The sequence below is a fragment of the Saimiri boliviensis genome, chromosome 10 (assembly GCF_048565385.1).
Source record: "Saimiri boliviensis isolate mSaiBol1 chromosome 10, mSaiBol1.pri, whole genome shotgun sequence".
Classification (NCBI taxonomy): Eukaryota; Metazoa; Chordata; class Mammalia; order Primates; family Cebidae; genus Saimiri; species Saimiri boliviensis.
The window spans coordinates 91,204,549-91,223,334 of NC_133458.1; the positions used below are offsets into that span (position 1 = coordinate 91,204,549).

General features: G+C 36.0%; 1 protein-coding gene across 6 annotated transcripts in view; it reads left to right on the plus strand.

Moving 5' to 3' along the window:
- The window catches only part of PALS2 (protein associated with LIN7 2, MAGUK p55 family member), a 119,103-nt gene that overhangs the window by 45,614 nt on the left and 54,703 nt on the right, over positions 1-18,786 (plus strand). For 4 of the 6 annotated variants that reach the window (XM_039473020.2, XM_039473022.2, XM_074379621.1 and 1 more), the window contains one exon: positions 4,901-5,019. In XM_039473020.2, the coding sequence (XP_039328954.1) occupies positions 4,903-5,019 (117 nt within the window). In that variant the 5' untranslated portion in view covers positions 4,901-4,902. Of the gene's footprint in view, positions 1-4,897; positions 5,020-18,786 lie in introns of all 6 variants that reach the window. The other 2 variants (XM_039473021.2, XM_074379620.1) reach the window with 1 other exon arrangement.

Genomic DNA, 18,786 nt, shown 5'->3' on the forward strand with positions numbered 1-18,786 from the left:
CCTCCATGCTGGCCTTGTAGGCTTCCAGCCATCACAGGTACCTCCCCACTTCCCTGCTGTACTTCAGCACTCTCCTTCAACACTCCAGTCAAATCTTAGCTGTTTGTTGATTGCCTTGATCCTTTCTTGAAGCAGAGGAATGTGCACCAGACACTTATCGTCAGCCATCTTACTGACATCACTCTTTGTGTCTTATTTTTTTCTTAATTAGACTAGCTAAGTATTTGTGTATTTTAATTGGTCATTTAAAAGAGGCAGCTATTTATTGACTTACTGATCAAATCCATGTCTTTTGATTGGTTGACTTTTGCTTTTCTTTTATTCATTTCTGCATTTAATTACCTTGTAAATTTTTGTCTTTCATGATCCATAACAGTTTACTCATACTTTACCTCTCTTTGCCCTTTTTAATGGTGGTAGTCTTTCTTCAGCTTGATCTTTGTGTGTATTACAGTTTATCTTTTTTTTCCTCTTTCTTTATTTCCTAGTAATTCTATTTCCCTGGAGGTTCATGCTTTTGTTTGTTGAATTTGGTTAGTCTAATTCATGCTGCTAGTTTTCATAAGCAATTGGTGATTCATGATTTATTCTTATTGGTAACTGAAGAGTGAGATTAAATCTATTAATTTTTCTCAAGCTCATGTAAAAAATCCCATTTATATGTTCTTGAATCTAGTGATTAAAGTCTTCATCTCCTCTAGTGATTACGGAGAAGGAGTGAAACTTGTAGATAACTTACCTTTTGAGTTTGGACTCTGCCCTTTCTTCCTGGGATCTCTAAGTAAATGGGAAAAACTTCTCTTTTTCTCTGGCTCCTATCTTAGCTTTGTAAGGCTCTCATTACTGAGAGGCTCTTATGTTATATATTATGTTTTTACACATACTAGAGTTGTCTTGTGTTTTTTGATATCTGACTAATTATTATAGATTTATGTTTTAATGTTTTATAGGACTAAATCATTTTGTTACTTTAAAAAAAATCATGGAGGTATTTTATTTGAAGTTTGGGGAAGAAAGACTTTGGTAACACAGGACAGCTATTTCCATTTTAAGCAGAGAAACAGCAGGAGAGATTTCTGTAAGAAGGTAGCAGTAGCAGCTCAGATTCCATTGTTCATAATTTTGGTGAGGGACTCTGCAGAATCACTTTTACTAAATTGGGAGTAGGCCCATCTCCCATTACTTGTTGTAATTTTCTCACATGTTTTTTTCTTTATCATTTCACATGCTTTTAGGATTATATAGTTAAAAATAACTATGTATTATATTTTGACTATAAATCCCCCAAATATATAAATGAATATGGGAATGATTGACAGCATTATAATATTTGAGATTTGTTTTCCAAGACAAGGGATGTTTTCAAGTTTATCGATTTCTAGATTAAATTCCATATGATTAATAATCAGTAACAACTTATGAAGATCTTTAATAAAAGATCTATTTCACAATTTCTATCACTTCTCTACTGACCTAAACACCAATTTAAAAAAAACAAGCACCTCAAGAATCAATATAGAAGGTACATTAAAAAAAAAAACTTCAGTACAACTAAGGTTATGAACACAGACAAGACATTTGATAACATTAATGAATTACTTTTCATTTTTTAGGTATTGCTAATTTGATAATTATTGGAAACAGGTTTATGACATTGGAAAAAATCCACACCGAGACAATGGATAACTCAGCAAGGCTAGTTTACTCCCTGCAGAAAGGGTGCAACTTGCTGGTAGTCTTGCCCCGAGAGCACCCCTAAACAAAGGAGACAGGGACATTTATAACTTTGATAACCTGATGCAAGGACCCTACTACTGTGTCCAGTTTCCATTAGCCAGAATGGTAGCTCACATTCTATGCTTGACCGGATTGGCTGAAAACTTGGAAATTTTCTAAAGAAGTAAAGGCAGAGGAGAACAAAGGAAAAGAGGAAGTAACTTGAGGAATGCTTAGAGAAGTGATAACATTTCCAAACAAGGAAGGGGAATAAGCTATGACCTAAGATTTGCCTGGGCTTGTCCAGGCATGTCTGGGGAAATATCTAGGTTAAAGTGTAAGAATTAAGAACATGGGATGCACTTATTTCTTTATTATGACTAACAGTTACTTTAAGATTATTAGCAAAAGCTTTAAAGTAAATTAACCTTTAAAGAAACTATTATTCTGTTTCCTTCATATATGTTTGAAGTTTTCCATAATAAAAATGAAAAATAAAGACAAATGTACAATGTCAAACAAATGAATAGTAAGTAATGAGATATACTGCTAACCACATTTATAGCCACAGGACAAAACTGCTTTTAAAAATTGTTTCCTGCCCAGATTAAAGATAATCTGTTGACCTTAAGCAAAACTATGAAGTAGGTGTAGTTTATATTCTTTATTTCCTGTGTCATCTTTCTTCTTCTTAGTCCAATACTTGTTTCCCTTCTCCTTTGTCAAGTGCACATTGTGCTGTTGTTTGCCTCTTTATCTTCAAAAATTGTCATTCAAGAAACCCTGGCAGATGAACCTGTCCAAGTTAACATACAAGAGAAGAATGCTTTGTGAAGGAGATCAGGGATAGAAAACAAGAAATAGGTCTGATAGAGTATTAGAAAAAGATTTGAACATTTGGAAAAGTGCTGATAAAAATGTGAAAAGCTTGTTGAAACATTTGGAAAAAAGTTTTGAGAGTTTAATATGAAAAACACTATTTTATTTTTTAAAAATTGAGAGTGTGAAGATAAGGAAGGTAAAAGCTGAAACCTCTAGTATTATAACAGAAAGTAGGTAATGTCCAAAATGAGTCAATCACAAAGTAGCAACATTAGCATATTATCAAGAAAGAAGAGAAACTACAAACACATCTGATTAGAAGAAACCATTAAGTTCCTAATAATTAGTTCTGGGAGTAGGTTAAGTTGGGAGAAGGGTAAACAGCATGGAACAGAAAACTGTATTTTATAAGCCATTTAGTAGTACAATCTGATTTTTAACAGTGTCTGTATTTTGTTTTAATAAAAATAAAAGTTAATATTAATAACAACTTCTGCATTTATTGTTGATTTGTTATCAGAAACATCAAATAGAGATAAAACTGATAAGGTTATAATATTGAACGAGGGGAAGGGTCTAGCTTCACTCTCTTACATGTACATGTCATCCCAGTACCAGTTGTTGAAAAAACTATTTTTTCTTTATTTAATTATCTTGGCACATTCAGAATCAACTGACCATAAATTCATGGATTTGTTATTATGCTCTTGTTTAATTGTATGTCTGTCTATATGCTAGTTCCACATAGTGTTGATTACTGTAGCTTTTTAGTAAGTTTTGAAGTTGAGAGTGTGAGGTTTGCAACTTTGTTGTTCTTTTTGAAGACTCTTGGCTATTCTGGATTTTTTTTTTTTTTTTTTTTTGAGTCTCCACATGAATGGAATGAGTTTGTCAATTTCTACAAAAAAGGAAAGGCAGTAGAGATTTCGATAGGGATTGTATTAAACCTGTAGATTAATTTGGGAACTTTTGCCATTTTAATAATAAGTTCTCTGATCCATGAACATGGGATGTCATTGCCTTTATTTAGGCCGTCTTCATTCTTTCAGTGATGTTTTATAGTTTCATTGTACAAATTTTGTACTACTTCTGTTACATCTATTTCTCAGCATTTTTTTTTTTTTGATGCTACTATTAAACGGTTTTCTTAATTTCATTCTTGGATTGTTTGTCACTAGTGTATAGAAATACACTATATGTAACAACGTATTGGTTGTTTTATATTGATCTTGTATCCTGAAGTCTTGGTGAACTCACTTATTAATTATAAATTTTTGTATATTGGAATTTTCCATATATAAAATCAAATGATCTGCAGATAGAAATTGTTTTACTTCTTGCTTTCAAATCTGGATGCCTTTTACTTGTCTTCTTTTTCTTTTCTTTTTTTTGCTTAACTGCCCTGTGTAGAACCTTCAAAACAAAGTTGAATAAAAATGCCAAAAGTATACAGCCTTGTTTTATTCCATATTAAGAGTAAAAGCACCATTAAGTATGATGTTAGCTGTGGGTTTTTCATAGAAGCCATTTATCAGAGTGAAATATTTTCCTCCTGTTTTTAGTTTAGTGAATTTTTATTATGAAAGGGTTTTAGGTTTTCTCTAATGATTTTCTTTGAAATATCATTTAATTTTGTTCTTTGTTCTATTGAGAATATTATATTGATTTTTTTTTTAATACATTGAACTACTCTTGCATTCCTAGGATAAAGTGAACTTGCCCATTATGTACAATTCTTTTTATATGTCACTGGATTCAGTTTGCCAATATTTTAAGATTTTTGCATCTGTATTTCTAGGAGACATTGGCTGTACTATTTCTGTGTGTGTGTGTGTGTGATGTTGTTGGGTTTAGTATCAGGGTGATTGGTCCCATAGAATGAGTTGGAAGGTGTTTCTTCCTCTTTTTTTTTTTTTTTAATTGGAAAAGTTTGTGAAGTATTTATCTTAATTCTTTTTAAATAGTTTCATAGAATTCAGCAGCAAAGGCTGGTTCTCGGCTTGTAGGAATTTTATTATTTCTAAATTAGACTTTTTACTTGTAAGCCTATTTGAATTTTGTATTTTTCCTTGAGTAATGTTTTTAAATTTGAAAAATAAAAAGCAAGCGAAATGATGTAAGTATGTATAAAGTAGTCTGATAAAGTCCAAATTGCATCTAAAAATCTATTCTGCTACTAATTCCTGGGAAGTCAATTTGAAACTCATACTGTAACAATTTCATTTTTGAAAATGTTATTTTTTAAAAGAATATTCTAAATGTCTATTTGTGTTATTAAAATAATCTTACTCCATAATGGTTTGAAATTTAAGTTTGTTTGTTTGTTTGTTTGTTTGTTTTAATGTTGCTTTTATCTCAGCAGCAATGCAGCAAGTCTTGGAAAACCTTACAGAGCTGCCTTCATCTACTGGAGCAGAAGAAATAGACCTAATTTTCCTCAAGGGAATTATGGAGAATCCTATTGTAAAATCACTTGCTAAGGTATATAGATTTATTCATAAGATTACTGAATTATTTTGGACATAGTTTTTACAGAGATATTTTCAGATATTGCTATTTTAGAATTTGGATGACATATTATTAAGTTTAGTTACCAAATAAAAACACTTAGCACATAATGAAATCCTAACATACGCAAAAATTAGACTATTTTTGCCTTTTCTATTCTGACTCTTAGTTTTGGCATAATGCCTTTAAGCTTTAGAGAAATCATACCTGCACAGATGTCTTTTAACAGGGCCTGTGAAAAAAATCCTTATCCTATTTCCATTTTCAACAATGGCAAGGTACTGATTTTCTTCTTTTACATTAGACTGTGTACCTATTTTTCATTTAAATTCTTGACTTCCTTTATCTAGTGCTTTTTTGAAATTTTGTATTTGTGGCATAAGCCTAATATTTTACGTGTGTTTGCCTAGTCAACTCTGGAGTTATCTCTTTAACTCATTGATAAATATACTTTACAACCATTTTTGTGAAATTATTATGTTCTAAAACTTAATGTATTGCCTACTTTACAACCGTGCTATAGTATTCTTTAGAGTTCCCCAAATGATTCTTGCTTTTAAGAATCTATGCCACTTGCCTTCTTTGACCATTTCTTCATATAGGCCATATTGTTCTTTTACTTTTTGCTCTATGAGAATGTTGATTTCACTCTCTTCTGTTTCTTAGCCACAGTCTATTACTTGTTTTCTTCAAAGACTTCTGAAAAATACCTTTTACAAAGTTTTCTACTAGTGAGTGAGTTAATGATGCAGATTTTTTTTTTTTTTTTTTTTTTTTAAACGGAGTCTTGCTTTGTTGCCTAGGCTGGAGTGCAGTGGCATGATCCTGGCTCACTGTAACCTCTGCCTCCTGGCTTCAGGTGATTCTCTTATGTCAGCCTCCAGAGTAGCTGAGACTAGAGGTGTGTGCCATCACTCCTGGCTAATTTTTGTATTGTTAGTATAGGAGGGGTTTCATCATTTTGGCCAGATGATCCACCCACCTTGGCCTCCCAAAGTGCTGGGATTACAGGTGTGAGCCACTACACCTGGCCAATGATGCAGATTCTTCTTTTTTTTTTTTTTTTTTTGCATATTTACTCATGCCAAAATCATATGGTATAAAGGCCCTTAAGTAGAAACAAATCTACTTGCAGATAATTCAAGTGGAATTTTTATTTTAGTCATTTTTTATTATACTTTTTCCAGCGTTCATTAGATATTTTTCTATTTTAATAATAATATACAGGGTATTGTTTCAGATTTAAACTTGCCATAAACATTAATTCCTGTTGTGTTAAAGTAATAGCTCCAGGGTCTGTTGAAATTAGTAGGAATTGTTTCAGTTTATATTAAATAGCTTACCAGAGTTCTTATTGTACTTTTAAAATAGTTTTTTACTCTTCTCTTGATGTTATTCTGTTGATTGTCAGTTCCTGTCCATGTGTCTGTTACACTGTTAGCTCCGTGTTTATTTAATTTACAGCTTTTGATCTATAGATTTAAAAGCTATGTAATAAGGCATTTACAACATGCTTACAGTTTACAAAAGTCTTTAAAATACACTGTTTTGTCTTCACAACATCTGTGAATTTAAAATATACTATTTTATCTTTCAACAACTTTTGAATTGAAAACTAAGACTCAAAGTAAGTCAATGTTGTACCTAAGGTCTCTCTGCTGGTAAATGGCAGATAAGGTGTAGGCCATGTCTTCTGTCATCAAATTCTGTGTTCTGCCTACTACAGCACAGGTTGATGGGATATGTGTATGTGTGTGTATACTTATTCTTAAGAACTGGTGTGAGTAAAAATTCATTGGTTTTGTACCATTGATGTTGGCCTTTCAGAGGATCATCTTGTTCTTATGCTTAACAATTGCAATGGCTGGATGACTTTTGAGCAGGTAAGGTGCTACTGTACTCTTTTGATAATAAAAATGAAATAAAGCAAATAATTACCCAATAATATGCAACATGGAAGCAAATTTTTAATAAGGAAAAACAACGGTAGTTCAATATTCCTGCAATATAGGTTAAAAAAAAATCCCAGGAATAGAGGAGGAATTCTGCTTCCAGGAAAGAAATAGTAAGTCACAGCAGGTCACCACTCTCAGTATAACAGGTAGAGGGAAAAAAGAGACATACATTGCTAAATAGGCAGAGAGGCAGGAATATCTGGCTGCTAATCATGAGAGAAACAACAGAGGCAGTCCCATAAATGATTCTTTTATTAGCATTTATACCCAAGAATTTGAAAATAACTTAATGTATTTTTAATAGAAGAAAAGGGAGAAAAATAACATAAAATTTTATTAGAAAATCAGAATAAAAGATAATCAAATTGGCATTTTAGGATAAAAAATACAGTATCCGAAATTAGTTCACTTATGGAAGACTAGACACAACAGAAGAAGGAATAAGTGAATTTAAAGATAGATTAATAGAAAATTTTCAAACAAAAACTGATAGAGAAGAAAGAATAAAAAAAACAGAATAGGTAAAACGTAGTGAAATATGTACTATATATGTAGTTTGTATTCCAGAAGGAAAGGAAAGAGGGAAGAAGAAATGTAAGCAGACTCTGTACTTTGTGCATTTCACGTTATTGCCCTTTTTAGATACTGCCTTTTTAATAAATTGAAAAGTTATGACAACTCTGCCATCGTCTGTTAGCACCATTTTTCCAACAGCATGTGCTCATTTTTTGTGTCATTTTTTTTACTTCTTGCAATATTTAAAACTTTTTCATTATATCTCTTATGTTGATCTGTGATCAGTGATCATTGATGTTACTTATAGTTATTTGGGGTGCCATAAACCATGCCCATATAAAATCGTAAACTTAATGTTGTGTGTTCTGACTGCTCCACCTACCAGTCATTCTTCCATCTCTCTCTCTCTCTCTCTCTCTCTCTCTCCCCCCCCCCCCCCCCCCGCCCCATCTCCTCTCCTCCTCTCTCCTCTCTCCTCTCTCTCTCTCTCATTTGCTGATGCAAAATAGTCTGACTGAGTAGTCTGGATAGAAAATCAAGACAGCCACAGTATTCCTTTGAACCAAAGCCTAATTCAGAGGAAAGCTCTTAACTCTTCTCAATTCAATGAAGACTGTGAGAGGGGAGAAAGCTACAAAAGAAGAGTTTGAAGCAAGCAGAAGTTAGTTCATTAGGGTTACAGAAAGAAGCCATCTCTGTAACATAAAAGTACAAAGTGAAGCAGCAAGTGCCAATGTAGAATCTGCAACAGGGATTCCCAGGCAAGGTGACTGAATAGGAACAGCTCCAGTCTGCGGCTCCCAGTGAGACCATTGCAAAAGGTGGATGATTTCTGCATTGCCAACTGAGGTACCCAGTTCATCTCAGTGGGACTGGTTAGACAAGTGGGTATAGCCCATGGAGGGTGAGCAGAAGCAGGGTAGGGTGTCACCTCATCCAGGAAGCACACGAGGTTGGGGAACCACCTCCCCTTGCCAAGGGAAGCCATGAGAGACCATGCCGTGAGGTACAGTGTTATCCAGCTCAGGTACTACACTTTGCCCAGGGTCTTCATGATCCTGCAAGCCAGGAGATTCCCTCTAGTACCTAATACCACAAGGGTTTCAAGGACAAAACTGGGAGGCCATTTGAGCAGACATCGAGCTTTCTGCAGGAATTTTTTATCTGTACCCCAGTGGTTCGTAGAACATCAGCAAGAAAGAACTGTTTACTCCCTTGGAAAGGAGGCTGAAGGCAGGAAGCCAAGTGTTCTAGCTCAGCAAATCCCACCTCCATGCAGCCCAGCAAGCTAAGATCAACTGGCTTGAAATTCTCACTGCCAGCGCAGCAGTCTGAAGTCAACCTGGGACACGAGTTTGGTGAGAGGAGAGGCATCTGCCATTACTGAGGCTTGAGTAGGCAGTTTTTCCCTCACAGTGTAAACAAAACTGCCCTGAAATTTGGACTGGGTGGAGCCCACCACAGCACCTCAAAGCCACTGTAGCCAGACTGCTTCTCTAGATTCCTCATCTCTAGGCAGGGCATCTCTGAAAGAAAGGCAGCAGCTCTAGTCAGGGTCTTATAGATGAAACTCCTGTCTCCTTAGGACAGAGCACCTGTGGTAAGGGGCAACTGTGGGCACAGTTTCAGCAGACTTAAATGTTCCTGCCTGCTGGCTCTGAGGAGAGCAGCAGTTTTCCCTGCACAGCACTTGAGTTCTGCTAAGGGACAGAGTGTCTCCTGAAGTAGATCCCTGACTCCCATGCCTCCTGACAGGGAAACACATTCCAGCGGGGGTCGACAGATACCTCATACAGGAGAGCTGTGCCTGGCATCGGGCAGGTGTCCCTCTGGGACAAAACTTCCAGAGGAAGGAACAGGCAGCTCTCTTTGCTATTCTGCAGCCTCCACTGGTGAAACCCAGGCAAACAGCGTTTGGAGTGAACTTCCAGCAAACTCCAGCAGACCTGCAGAAGAGAGGCCTGACTGCTAAAAGGAAAACTAACAAACAGAAACCAATAGCATCAACATCAACAAAAAGAACCACCACACAAAAACCCCATCCAAAGGTAACCAACAGCAAAGACCAAAGGTAGATAAATCTGCAAAGATGAGGAAAAAGCAGTGCAAAAAGTCTGAAAATTCCAAAAATCAGAATGCCTGTTCTCCAAAGGATCAGAACTCCTCACCAGCAAGGGAACAGCTGGACAGAGAATGAGTTTAATAAATTGACAGAAGTAGGCTTGAGAAGATGGGTCATAATAACAAACTCCTCCGAGCTAAAGGAGTATGTTCTATCCTAATGCAAAGAAGCTAAGAATCTTAAAGAAAAGTTAGACGAAATACTGAATAGAATAACCAGTTTAGAGAAAAACATAAATGACCTGATGGAGCTGAAAAAAACAGCATGAGAACTTAGCATACTCAAGTATCAATAGTCAAATCGATCAGGTGGAAGAAAGGATATCAGAGATTGAACATCAACTTAATGAAATAAAGCTTGAAGACAAGATTAGAGAAAAAAGAATGAAACGGAACTAACAAAACCTCCAAGAAATACGGGACTATGTGGAAAGACCAAAACTATGTTTGATTGATATACCTGAAAGTGACAGGGAGAATGGAACCAAGTTGGAAAGCACACTTCAGGATATTATCCAGGAGAACTTCCCCTGCATAGCAAGACAGCCAATATTGAAATTCTGGAAATACAGAGAACACCAAAAAGATACTCCTTGAGAAGAGTCAGCCTTAAGACACGTAATCATCAGATTAACTAAGGTTGAAATGAAAGAAAAAAATGTTAAGGACAGCCAGAGAGAAAGATGGGGTTACCACAAAGGGAAGCCTATCAGACTAACAGCAGATCTTTCTGCAGAAACCCAACAAGCCAGAAGAGAGTGGGGGCCAATATTCAACATTCTTAAAAGAATTTCAACTCAGAATTTCGTATCCAGCCAAACTAAGCTTCATAAGTGAAGGAGAAATAAAATCCTTTACAGACAAGCAAATACTGAGGGATTTTGTCACCACCAGGCCTGCCTTATAAGAGCTCCTGAAGGAAGCACTAAATATGGAAAAGAAAAACTGGTCCCAGCCACTTCAAAAACATACCATAATGTAAAGACCATTGACACTATGAAGAAACTGCCATCAACTAATGGGAAAAATAACCAGCTAGCATTATAATAACAGGATCACATAACAATATTAACCTTAAGTGTAAATAAGCTAAACGCCCCAGTTAAAAGACACAGACCGGGCTGGGCATGGTGGCTCGTGTCTGTAATCCCAGTACTTTGGGAGGCCAAGGTGGGCAGATCACGAGGTCAAGAGATTGAGACCATCCTGGCCAACATGGTGAAACCCTATCTCTACTAAAAATATAAAAATTAGCTGGGCATAACAGTACACACCTGTAGTCGCAGCTACTTGGGAGGCCGAGGCAGGAGAATCACTTGAACCCAGGATGTGGAGGTTGCAGTGAGCCGAGATTGCACCACTGCACTCCAGCCTGGTGACAGAGTGAGACTCTGCCTCAAAACCAAACAAAAAAAAGAGACTGGCCAGGAATGGTGACTCACACCTGTAATTCCAGCACTTCGGGAGGCTGAGGCAGGTGGATTATGAGGTCAGGAATTTGAGACCAGCCTGGCCACGATGGTGAAACCCCATATCTACTAAAAATACAAAAATTAGCTGGGCACAGTGGCAGGTGCATGTAATCCCAGCTACTCCAGAGGCTGAGGCAGGAGAATTACTTGAACCTGGCAGGTGGAGATTGCAGTGAGCTGAGATTCTGCTACTGCACACTAGCTGGGGTGACAGCAAGACATCATCTCAAAAAAAAAAAAAAAAGCAAATTGGATAAAGAGTCAAGACTCATCAGTCTGCTATATTCAGGAGACCCATCTCATGTACAGTGACACACATAGGCTCAAAATAAAGGGATGGAGAAATATTTACCAAACAAATGAAAAACAAAACAAAAAAAAAAGCGGGGGTTGCAATCCTAGTCTCTGATAAAACCCCATCGTCTCAGCTCAAAATCTCCTTAAGCTGATAAGCAACTTTAGCAAAGTCTCAGGATACAAAATCCATGTACAAAAATCACCAGCATTCCTATATACCAATAATAGAAAGCCAAAGCATGAGTAAACTCGCATTCACAATTGCTACAAAGAGAATAAAATACCTAGGAATGCAACTTAGAAGAGATGTGAAGGACCTCTTCAAGAAAAACTACAAACAACTCCTTAAGGAAATAAGATAGGACACAAAGAAATGGTGGAAAACCATTCCATGCTCATGGATAGGAAGAATCGATATAATGAAAATGGCCTTGATGCCCAAAGTAATTTATAGGTTCAGTGCTATTCCCATTAAGCTACCATGGACTTTCTTCACAGAATTAGAAAAAAATACTTTAAATTTCATATGGAACCAAAAAAGAGCCTGTATAGCCAAGACAATCCTAAGCAAAAAAGAGCAAAGCTGGAGGCATCATGCTACCTGACTTCAAACTATACTCAAGGCTACAGTAACCAAAATGGCATGGTACTGGTACCAAAACAGATACATAGACCAATGGAACAGAACAGAGACCTCAGAAATAATGTCACACATCCGCAACCGTCTGATCTTTGACAAATACGACAAAAGCAATGAGGAAATGATTCCCTATTTAATAAATGGTGTTGGGAAAACTGGCTAGTCATATGCAGAAAACTGAAACTAAACCCCTTCCTTACACCTGACACAAAAATTAACTCAAGATGGATTAAAGATTTCAATGTAAGACCTAAAACCATAAAAACCCTAGAAGAAAACCTAGGCAGTACTATTTGGGACATAGTCATGGGCAAAGACTTCATGATTAGATCACCAGAAACAATTGCAGCAAAAGCAAAAATTGACAAATCGGATATAATTAAACGAAAGAGCTTCTACACAGCAAAAGAAACTAACATCAGAGTGAACAGGCAACCAACAGAATGGGAGAAAATTTTTGCAATCCATCTATCTGACAAAGGGCTAATATCCAGGAAGTAACTTGAACAAATTTATAAGAATAAAACAACCCCACCAAAAAGTGGGCAAAGGATATGAACAGACATTTCTCAAAAAAAGACATTTATGCAGCCAACACACATATGAAAAAAAGCACATCATCCCTGGTCATTAGAGAAATGCAAATCAAAACCATAATGAGATACCATTTCATGCCAGTTAGAATGGCGATTATTAAAAAGTCAGAGCCGGGCGCGGTGCCTCAAGCCTGTAATCCCAGCACTTTGGGAGGCTGAGGCGGGTGGATCACGAGGTCAAGAGATCGAGACCATCCTGGCCAACACGGTGAAACCCCGTCTCTACTAAAAATACAAAAAATTAGCGGGGCATGGTGGTGCGTGCCTGTAATCCCAGCTACTCAGGAGGCTGAGGCAGGAGAATTGCCTGAACCCAGGAGGCGGAGGTTGCGGTGAGCCGAGATCGCGCCATTGCACTCCAGCCTGGGTAACAAGAGCGAAACTCCGTCTCAAAAAAAAAAAAAAAAAAAAAAAAAAAGTCAGGAAACAGATGCTGGAGAGTATGTGGAGAAATAGGAATACTTTTACATTGTTGGTGGAAGTGTAAATTAGTTCAACCATTGTGGAAGACAGTGTGGCAATTCCTCAAGGATCTGGAATTAGAAACCATTTAACCCAGCAGTCCCATTACTGGGTATATACCCAGTATAAAGGATTGTAAATCATTCTGCAAAGACATACGTACATGTATGTTTATTGCAGCACTGTTCACAATAGCAAAGACTTGGAACCAACCCAAATACCCATTAATGATAGACTGGATAAAGAAAATGTGGCACATATGCACCATTGAATACTATGCAGCTGTAAAAAAGAATGAGTTTATGCCCTTTGCAGGGACGTGGATGAAACTGGAAACCATCATTCTCAGCAAACTAACACAGGAACAGAAAACCAAACACTGCATGTTCTCACTCGTAATTGAGAAGTTGAACAGTGAAAACATGGGCACAGGGAGGGAAACATCGCACACGGGTCTGTTGAGGGATGAGGGGCAAGGGGAGGGATAGCATTAGGAGAAATACCTAATGTAGATGACGGGTTGATGGGTACAGCAAACCACCATGGCACAAACAAACCCGCACGTTTTGCACATGTATCCCAGAACTTAAAGTATAATGATTTTAAAAAAAAAAAAAAGCTGCAACAAGTTATCTAGATCTAGCTAAGATCATTGATGCAGGTGGCTATGCTAAAGAACAGATTTTCAATGCAGACAAAACAGCCTTGTATTGGAAGAAGATACATCTAGGGCTTTCACAGCAAGAGAGAAGTCAATACCTGCCTTCAAAGGGACAGGTTGACTCTTTGGTTAGGAGCTTATGTAGTTGATGGCTTTAAGTGGAAGCCAGTCCTTATTTACCATTCTGAAGATCCTAGAGCTCTTAAGAATTATGCTAAGTCTACTCTGCCTGTGCCCTCTAACTGGAATAACAAAGCCTAGACGACAGTACATCTGTTCACAGCATGGTGTGCTGCATATTTTAACCCCACTGTTGGGAATTACTGCTCAGGAAAAATTTCTTTCAAAATACTACTGTTTATTGACAACACTCTGATGGAAATGTACAAGGAGAGCAATGTTCTCATTCCTGCAAATACAACATCTCTTCTGCAGCTCATGGACTAAGGGGTAGTTTTGACTTTTGGGTTGTACTTAAATGCATTTCATAGAACTACAGCTGCCATAGATTTCGATTTCCTCTAATAGATCTGGATACAGTAAATCGAAAAGCTTCCAGAAAGTGTTTACTATTCTAGATGCCTTTAAGAACATTTATGATGCATGAGAGGTCAGAATATCGACATTTACATGAGTTTGGGAGAAGTTGAGTCCAGTTCTCATGGATGTCTTTGAGGGGTTCAGTCACTTTTCGATGTGTTGGAAACAACAAGAGAACAAGAAATAGAAGTGGAACGTGAAGATGTGATTACATTGCTGCAATGTCATGATAAAATTTGAACAGGTGAGGAGCTGCTTCTTATGAATGAGCAAATAAAGTGGTTTCTAGAAATGGAGTATACTCTTGAAGATGCTGTGAAAATTGTTGAAATGACAAAGGATCATGAATACATGAATTTTAGTTGATAAAGCAACAGCAGGACTTGAAAGAATTGACTCCGATTTTGAAAGAAGTTGTGCTTGGATAAAATGCTTTCAAACAGCCTTGTGTGTTGTGGAGAAATCTTTCATGAAAAGAGTGTCCATCGATGTGGCAAACCTTATTGTTGTCTTTTAAGAAATCGCTGGTGGCTCAGGCCTGTAATCGCAGCACTTAGGGAGGCAAAGGCAGATGGATCACAAAGTCAGGAGATAGAGACCATCCTGGTCAACATGGTGAAACCCCCTCTCTACTAAAAATTCAAAAAATTCGCTGGGCATGGTGGTGCGTACCTGTAATCCCAGCTACTCAGGAGGTTGAGGCAGGAGAATCGCCTGAACCCAGGAGGTGGAGGTTGCGGTGAGCTGAGACTGCGCCATTGCACTCCAGCCTGGGTAACGAGCAAAACTCAGTCTCAAAAAAAAAAAAAAAAGAAATCGCAACAGCCACCCAAGCCTTCAGCAACCACCACCTTGATCGTTCAGCAACTATCAGCATCAAGGCAAGACCTTCCACTGGCAAAAAGATTTCAGCTCTCTGAAGGCTCCGATCATTAGCATTTTAACCTTTAAAGTATTTTTAAATTAATATGTGCACATTGTCTTTTAGACATATTGCAGTTGCACACTTAATAGACCACTTTATCATGTAAACATAACTTTTATATGCTCAGGGAAACAAAAAAATTTGTGTGACTTACTTTGTTGTAGTTTTTGCTTTATTGTGGTTACCTGGAAGAGAAACTGCAGTATCTAAGCTATGCTTATACTGCTAGTAGGATGTTGAGGCCTTCCAAACCTATCTCTTCTTGCAGTTCTGTCAGACTTTACCTCCCGTATTTTAATGCTCTTTTGTTAAACACACATTCGTTAAGATCGTTCTTTCTTCTGAGAGAATTAACTCTTATCATTATGTAATACCACTCTTTGTTCTCAATAATTTTTCTTGCTTTGAAGTCTGCCCTGTCTGAAATTAATATAGCTTCTGCAGTTTTCTTTTAGTTAATGTTAGCCTGTATATACATCTTTCTCCATACCTTTAGTTTAATCTCTCTGTATCTTTGTATTTAAAGTTTCTTGTAGACAACATATAATTTGATCTTCTTTTATTTACTCTGACAGTCTCTTTTAAGTGCTTTAGGTCATTAATGTTTAACATGATTATTGATGTAATTTGATTTAATATCTTTTGTACTGTTAATGTTTTCTATTTGTTGCCTGCTTGACTGTCTTCCTTTTTTTCCTTGTGTCTCTCATTTTCTGTTTTCTTGCTTTAACTAAACATTTTATATGATTTCATCTTTTTCTCCTCTCAGCATATTAATTAGACTTCTAAAAAAACTGTTTAGCATTCCTCCTTTATTTCGCAGCATACGTTTGCAATCTAATCTACTTTTGAATAACACTGTACCACTTCATGCATAGTGCAACCACCTTATAAATAAGTTTCCAGTTTCTCCTTCCTGTCCCATATAATATGGCTGTCATTCATTTCATTTATCCATAAGCTATCATAATCGAGTACATTATTACTATGAATAAAACTATAATCCATTAAATCAATTAGAAGAAAAAAGATTTTATTTTACCTTTATATTTTTCTCTAGCACTCTTTATGTAGACCTGAGTTTTGGACTTAACGTCATTTCCTTCTTTCTGATGAATGTCTTTTAACGTTTCTTGCAAGACAGGTGTACTAGTAACAAATTTGCTCGATTTTTATTTGTTTGAAAAAGTCTTTTTTTTTCTAACTTTTGAATGATAACTTCACTGGTTAGATAATTCCAAGTTGGTGGAGTTGAGTTTTTTTTTTTCCTTTGAACATTTTTAATATTTCACTCTATTCTCTGCTTGCTGCTTGCATGTTTCCTGAGGAGAAGTTCAATATAATTCTTAGGCTTGCTGCTCTACAGGTAAGGTTTCCCCCACACACACCCAGTTCTTTCAGTATTTTGTTTTAAATTTTCTGCAGTTTGAATATTATATACCTAGACTTAGAATTTTGGGTTTTAATCTTGCTCCTTCTGTGAGCTTCCTGGATCTGTGGTTTGGTGTCCATCATTAATTTAAGAAAATTCTCAGTTTTAGATTTTATAGCATTTTGGATTTTAGATTTTTGGATTAGGGATACTCAGCCTATATTATGAATAGTGCTGCCATAAACATTCTTGGACACACTTTTATGTAGACAGTTTTTATTTCTCCTGGGTATATAACTGAGTAATTCAGTTTGTCAATTTCTATGAATATGTCACCTGGGATTCCAGTAGGCATTGCATTGAATCCTTAGTTCATTCTGGGGAGTACTGCCATTTTAACAGTGATAAGTCTTCTAATCCGTGAACATTTATGTAAATATTTAATTTCTTTCAACAGTGTTTTGTAATTTTCAGAGTGTAAGTTTTACACTTATTTTGTTAAGCCTAAGTATTTTATTCTTTTTGGTGCTGTTATGAATGGACTTGGTTTTAAATTTCATTTTCAGGTTTTTCATATTTCTATTTGCTAGTGAATAGAAATGTAATTGATTTTTGTACATTGATCTTATTGCTGAACTTATTTTTTTATTCAAATAATCTTTTAGTGGACTCTTTAGGATTTTTTAAATACAAGGTCATGGCATCTGAATATAGACAGTTATTTCTTTTCAACCTGAATGGCTTTTTTTTTTCTTGCCTTATTGTCCTGGCTATAACCGCCAGTACAAATGTTAAATAGAAGTGATGAGAGTGGACATCTTTGTCTTGTTTCTGATCTGAAGGGAAAGTATCTAATCTTTCACTAGTAAATATAATGGAAGTTGTAGATTTATACTGCTATCCTAAACCTTGATTTTTTTTTTGGCATAAGATTTTATATCAGTACCTATGTAACATACTTCATTCTTTGTAAATGTTTCATAATATTTTATTGTATGGATATGTCAGGTTTTTTGAGTCAGCCTTCTGATATTTAGATGGCCTTTCTCTTACCAGTTATGCTGTGGTGTATAATTTTGCTACATGTTATTTTGTATACACACACACACACACACACACACACACCCTCTCTTTAGGTTAGATCTGAGAAAAATCACTGTAATTTTGGTAGATATGATCAATTTGCTTACCAGTGTATGTTCCCACTAGAAAAAATATGTCAGAGTGCCTGTCTTCTCCCACATCTCACTAACATGATGTGTTATCAGAATTTTTATCCTTGCCAATCTGATAAAGAGAAAAGGTATTTCATAAAGTTTGAGTTTGCACTTCTCTTATGAGTGAAGTTGTGTGGCTTTTCATGTTTAAGACATACTTGTTACACAGTAGGGTGACTATTGCAAATGACAATGTAATAAGTATTTCAAGATAGCTAGAAGAGAAGGTTTTGAATGTTGTCACCCCAAAGAAATAAATATTTCAAATAATGGATATGGTAACTACCCCACTTGATTATTATACTATGTATATACATGTATTGAAATATCACATTGTACACCATAAATATATACAATATTATGTGTTAATTAGAAATATAAAATTAAAATTTTAAAGACAGGTTCTTGAATTTTTCTGTTAATTTTGTGTTCAAACTTTTTACCCAGTTCTCTTGAGTTGTTGATCTTTTTCTTATTGATTTGTAGAAGTCCTTTATAAGTAGGGAAATTAGGTTTCTGTCTTGAGTATGAATTGTGTTTTGACCCTAGTTTTTTATTTGTATTTTGACTTTGTCGATTTTTGATGAGAAATTTAAAATGTTCATGAAGTTAATTTTATTGGGCCTTTTTTGAAATAATGTGTATAGCTTTCAGATTTTGTATTAGAGTTAGAAATATCTTTCCCTCTCAAAGGTTATAAAAAGATTATTTGGTATTTCCTCTGAATACTATTAAAGCCAAGGTTTTTAAATGTTCTTTTTTCTTTTAAAAATTTAACATATTCCCTTTTCTAGTTTTTTGTCATCTGTGTGGTCCTCCCTACAGCTATCTCTAAGAGTAGCTCAGCGGTGTTATTTAGAAGTTTCCTGACTATTGTGACATGTAACTCATCTAATTCTGGAACTTATATTTTGGTTAACTAGGAAATTTCTGATACGTTCCTTACTCAGTAGAGAATTTCATTCT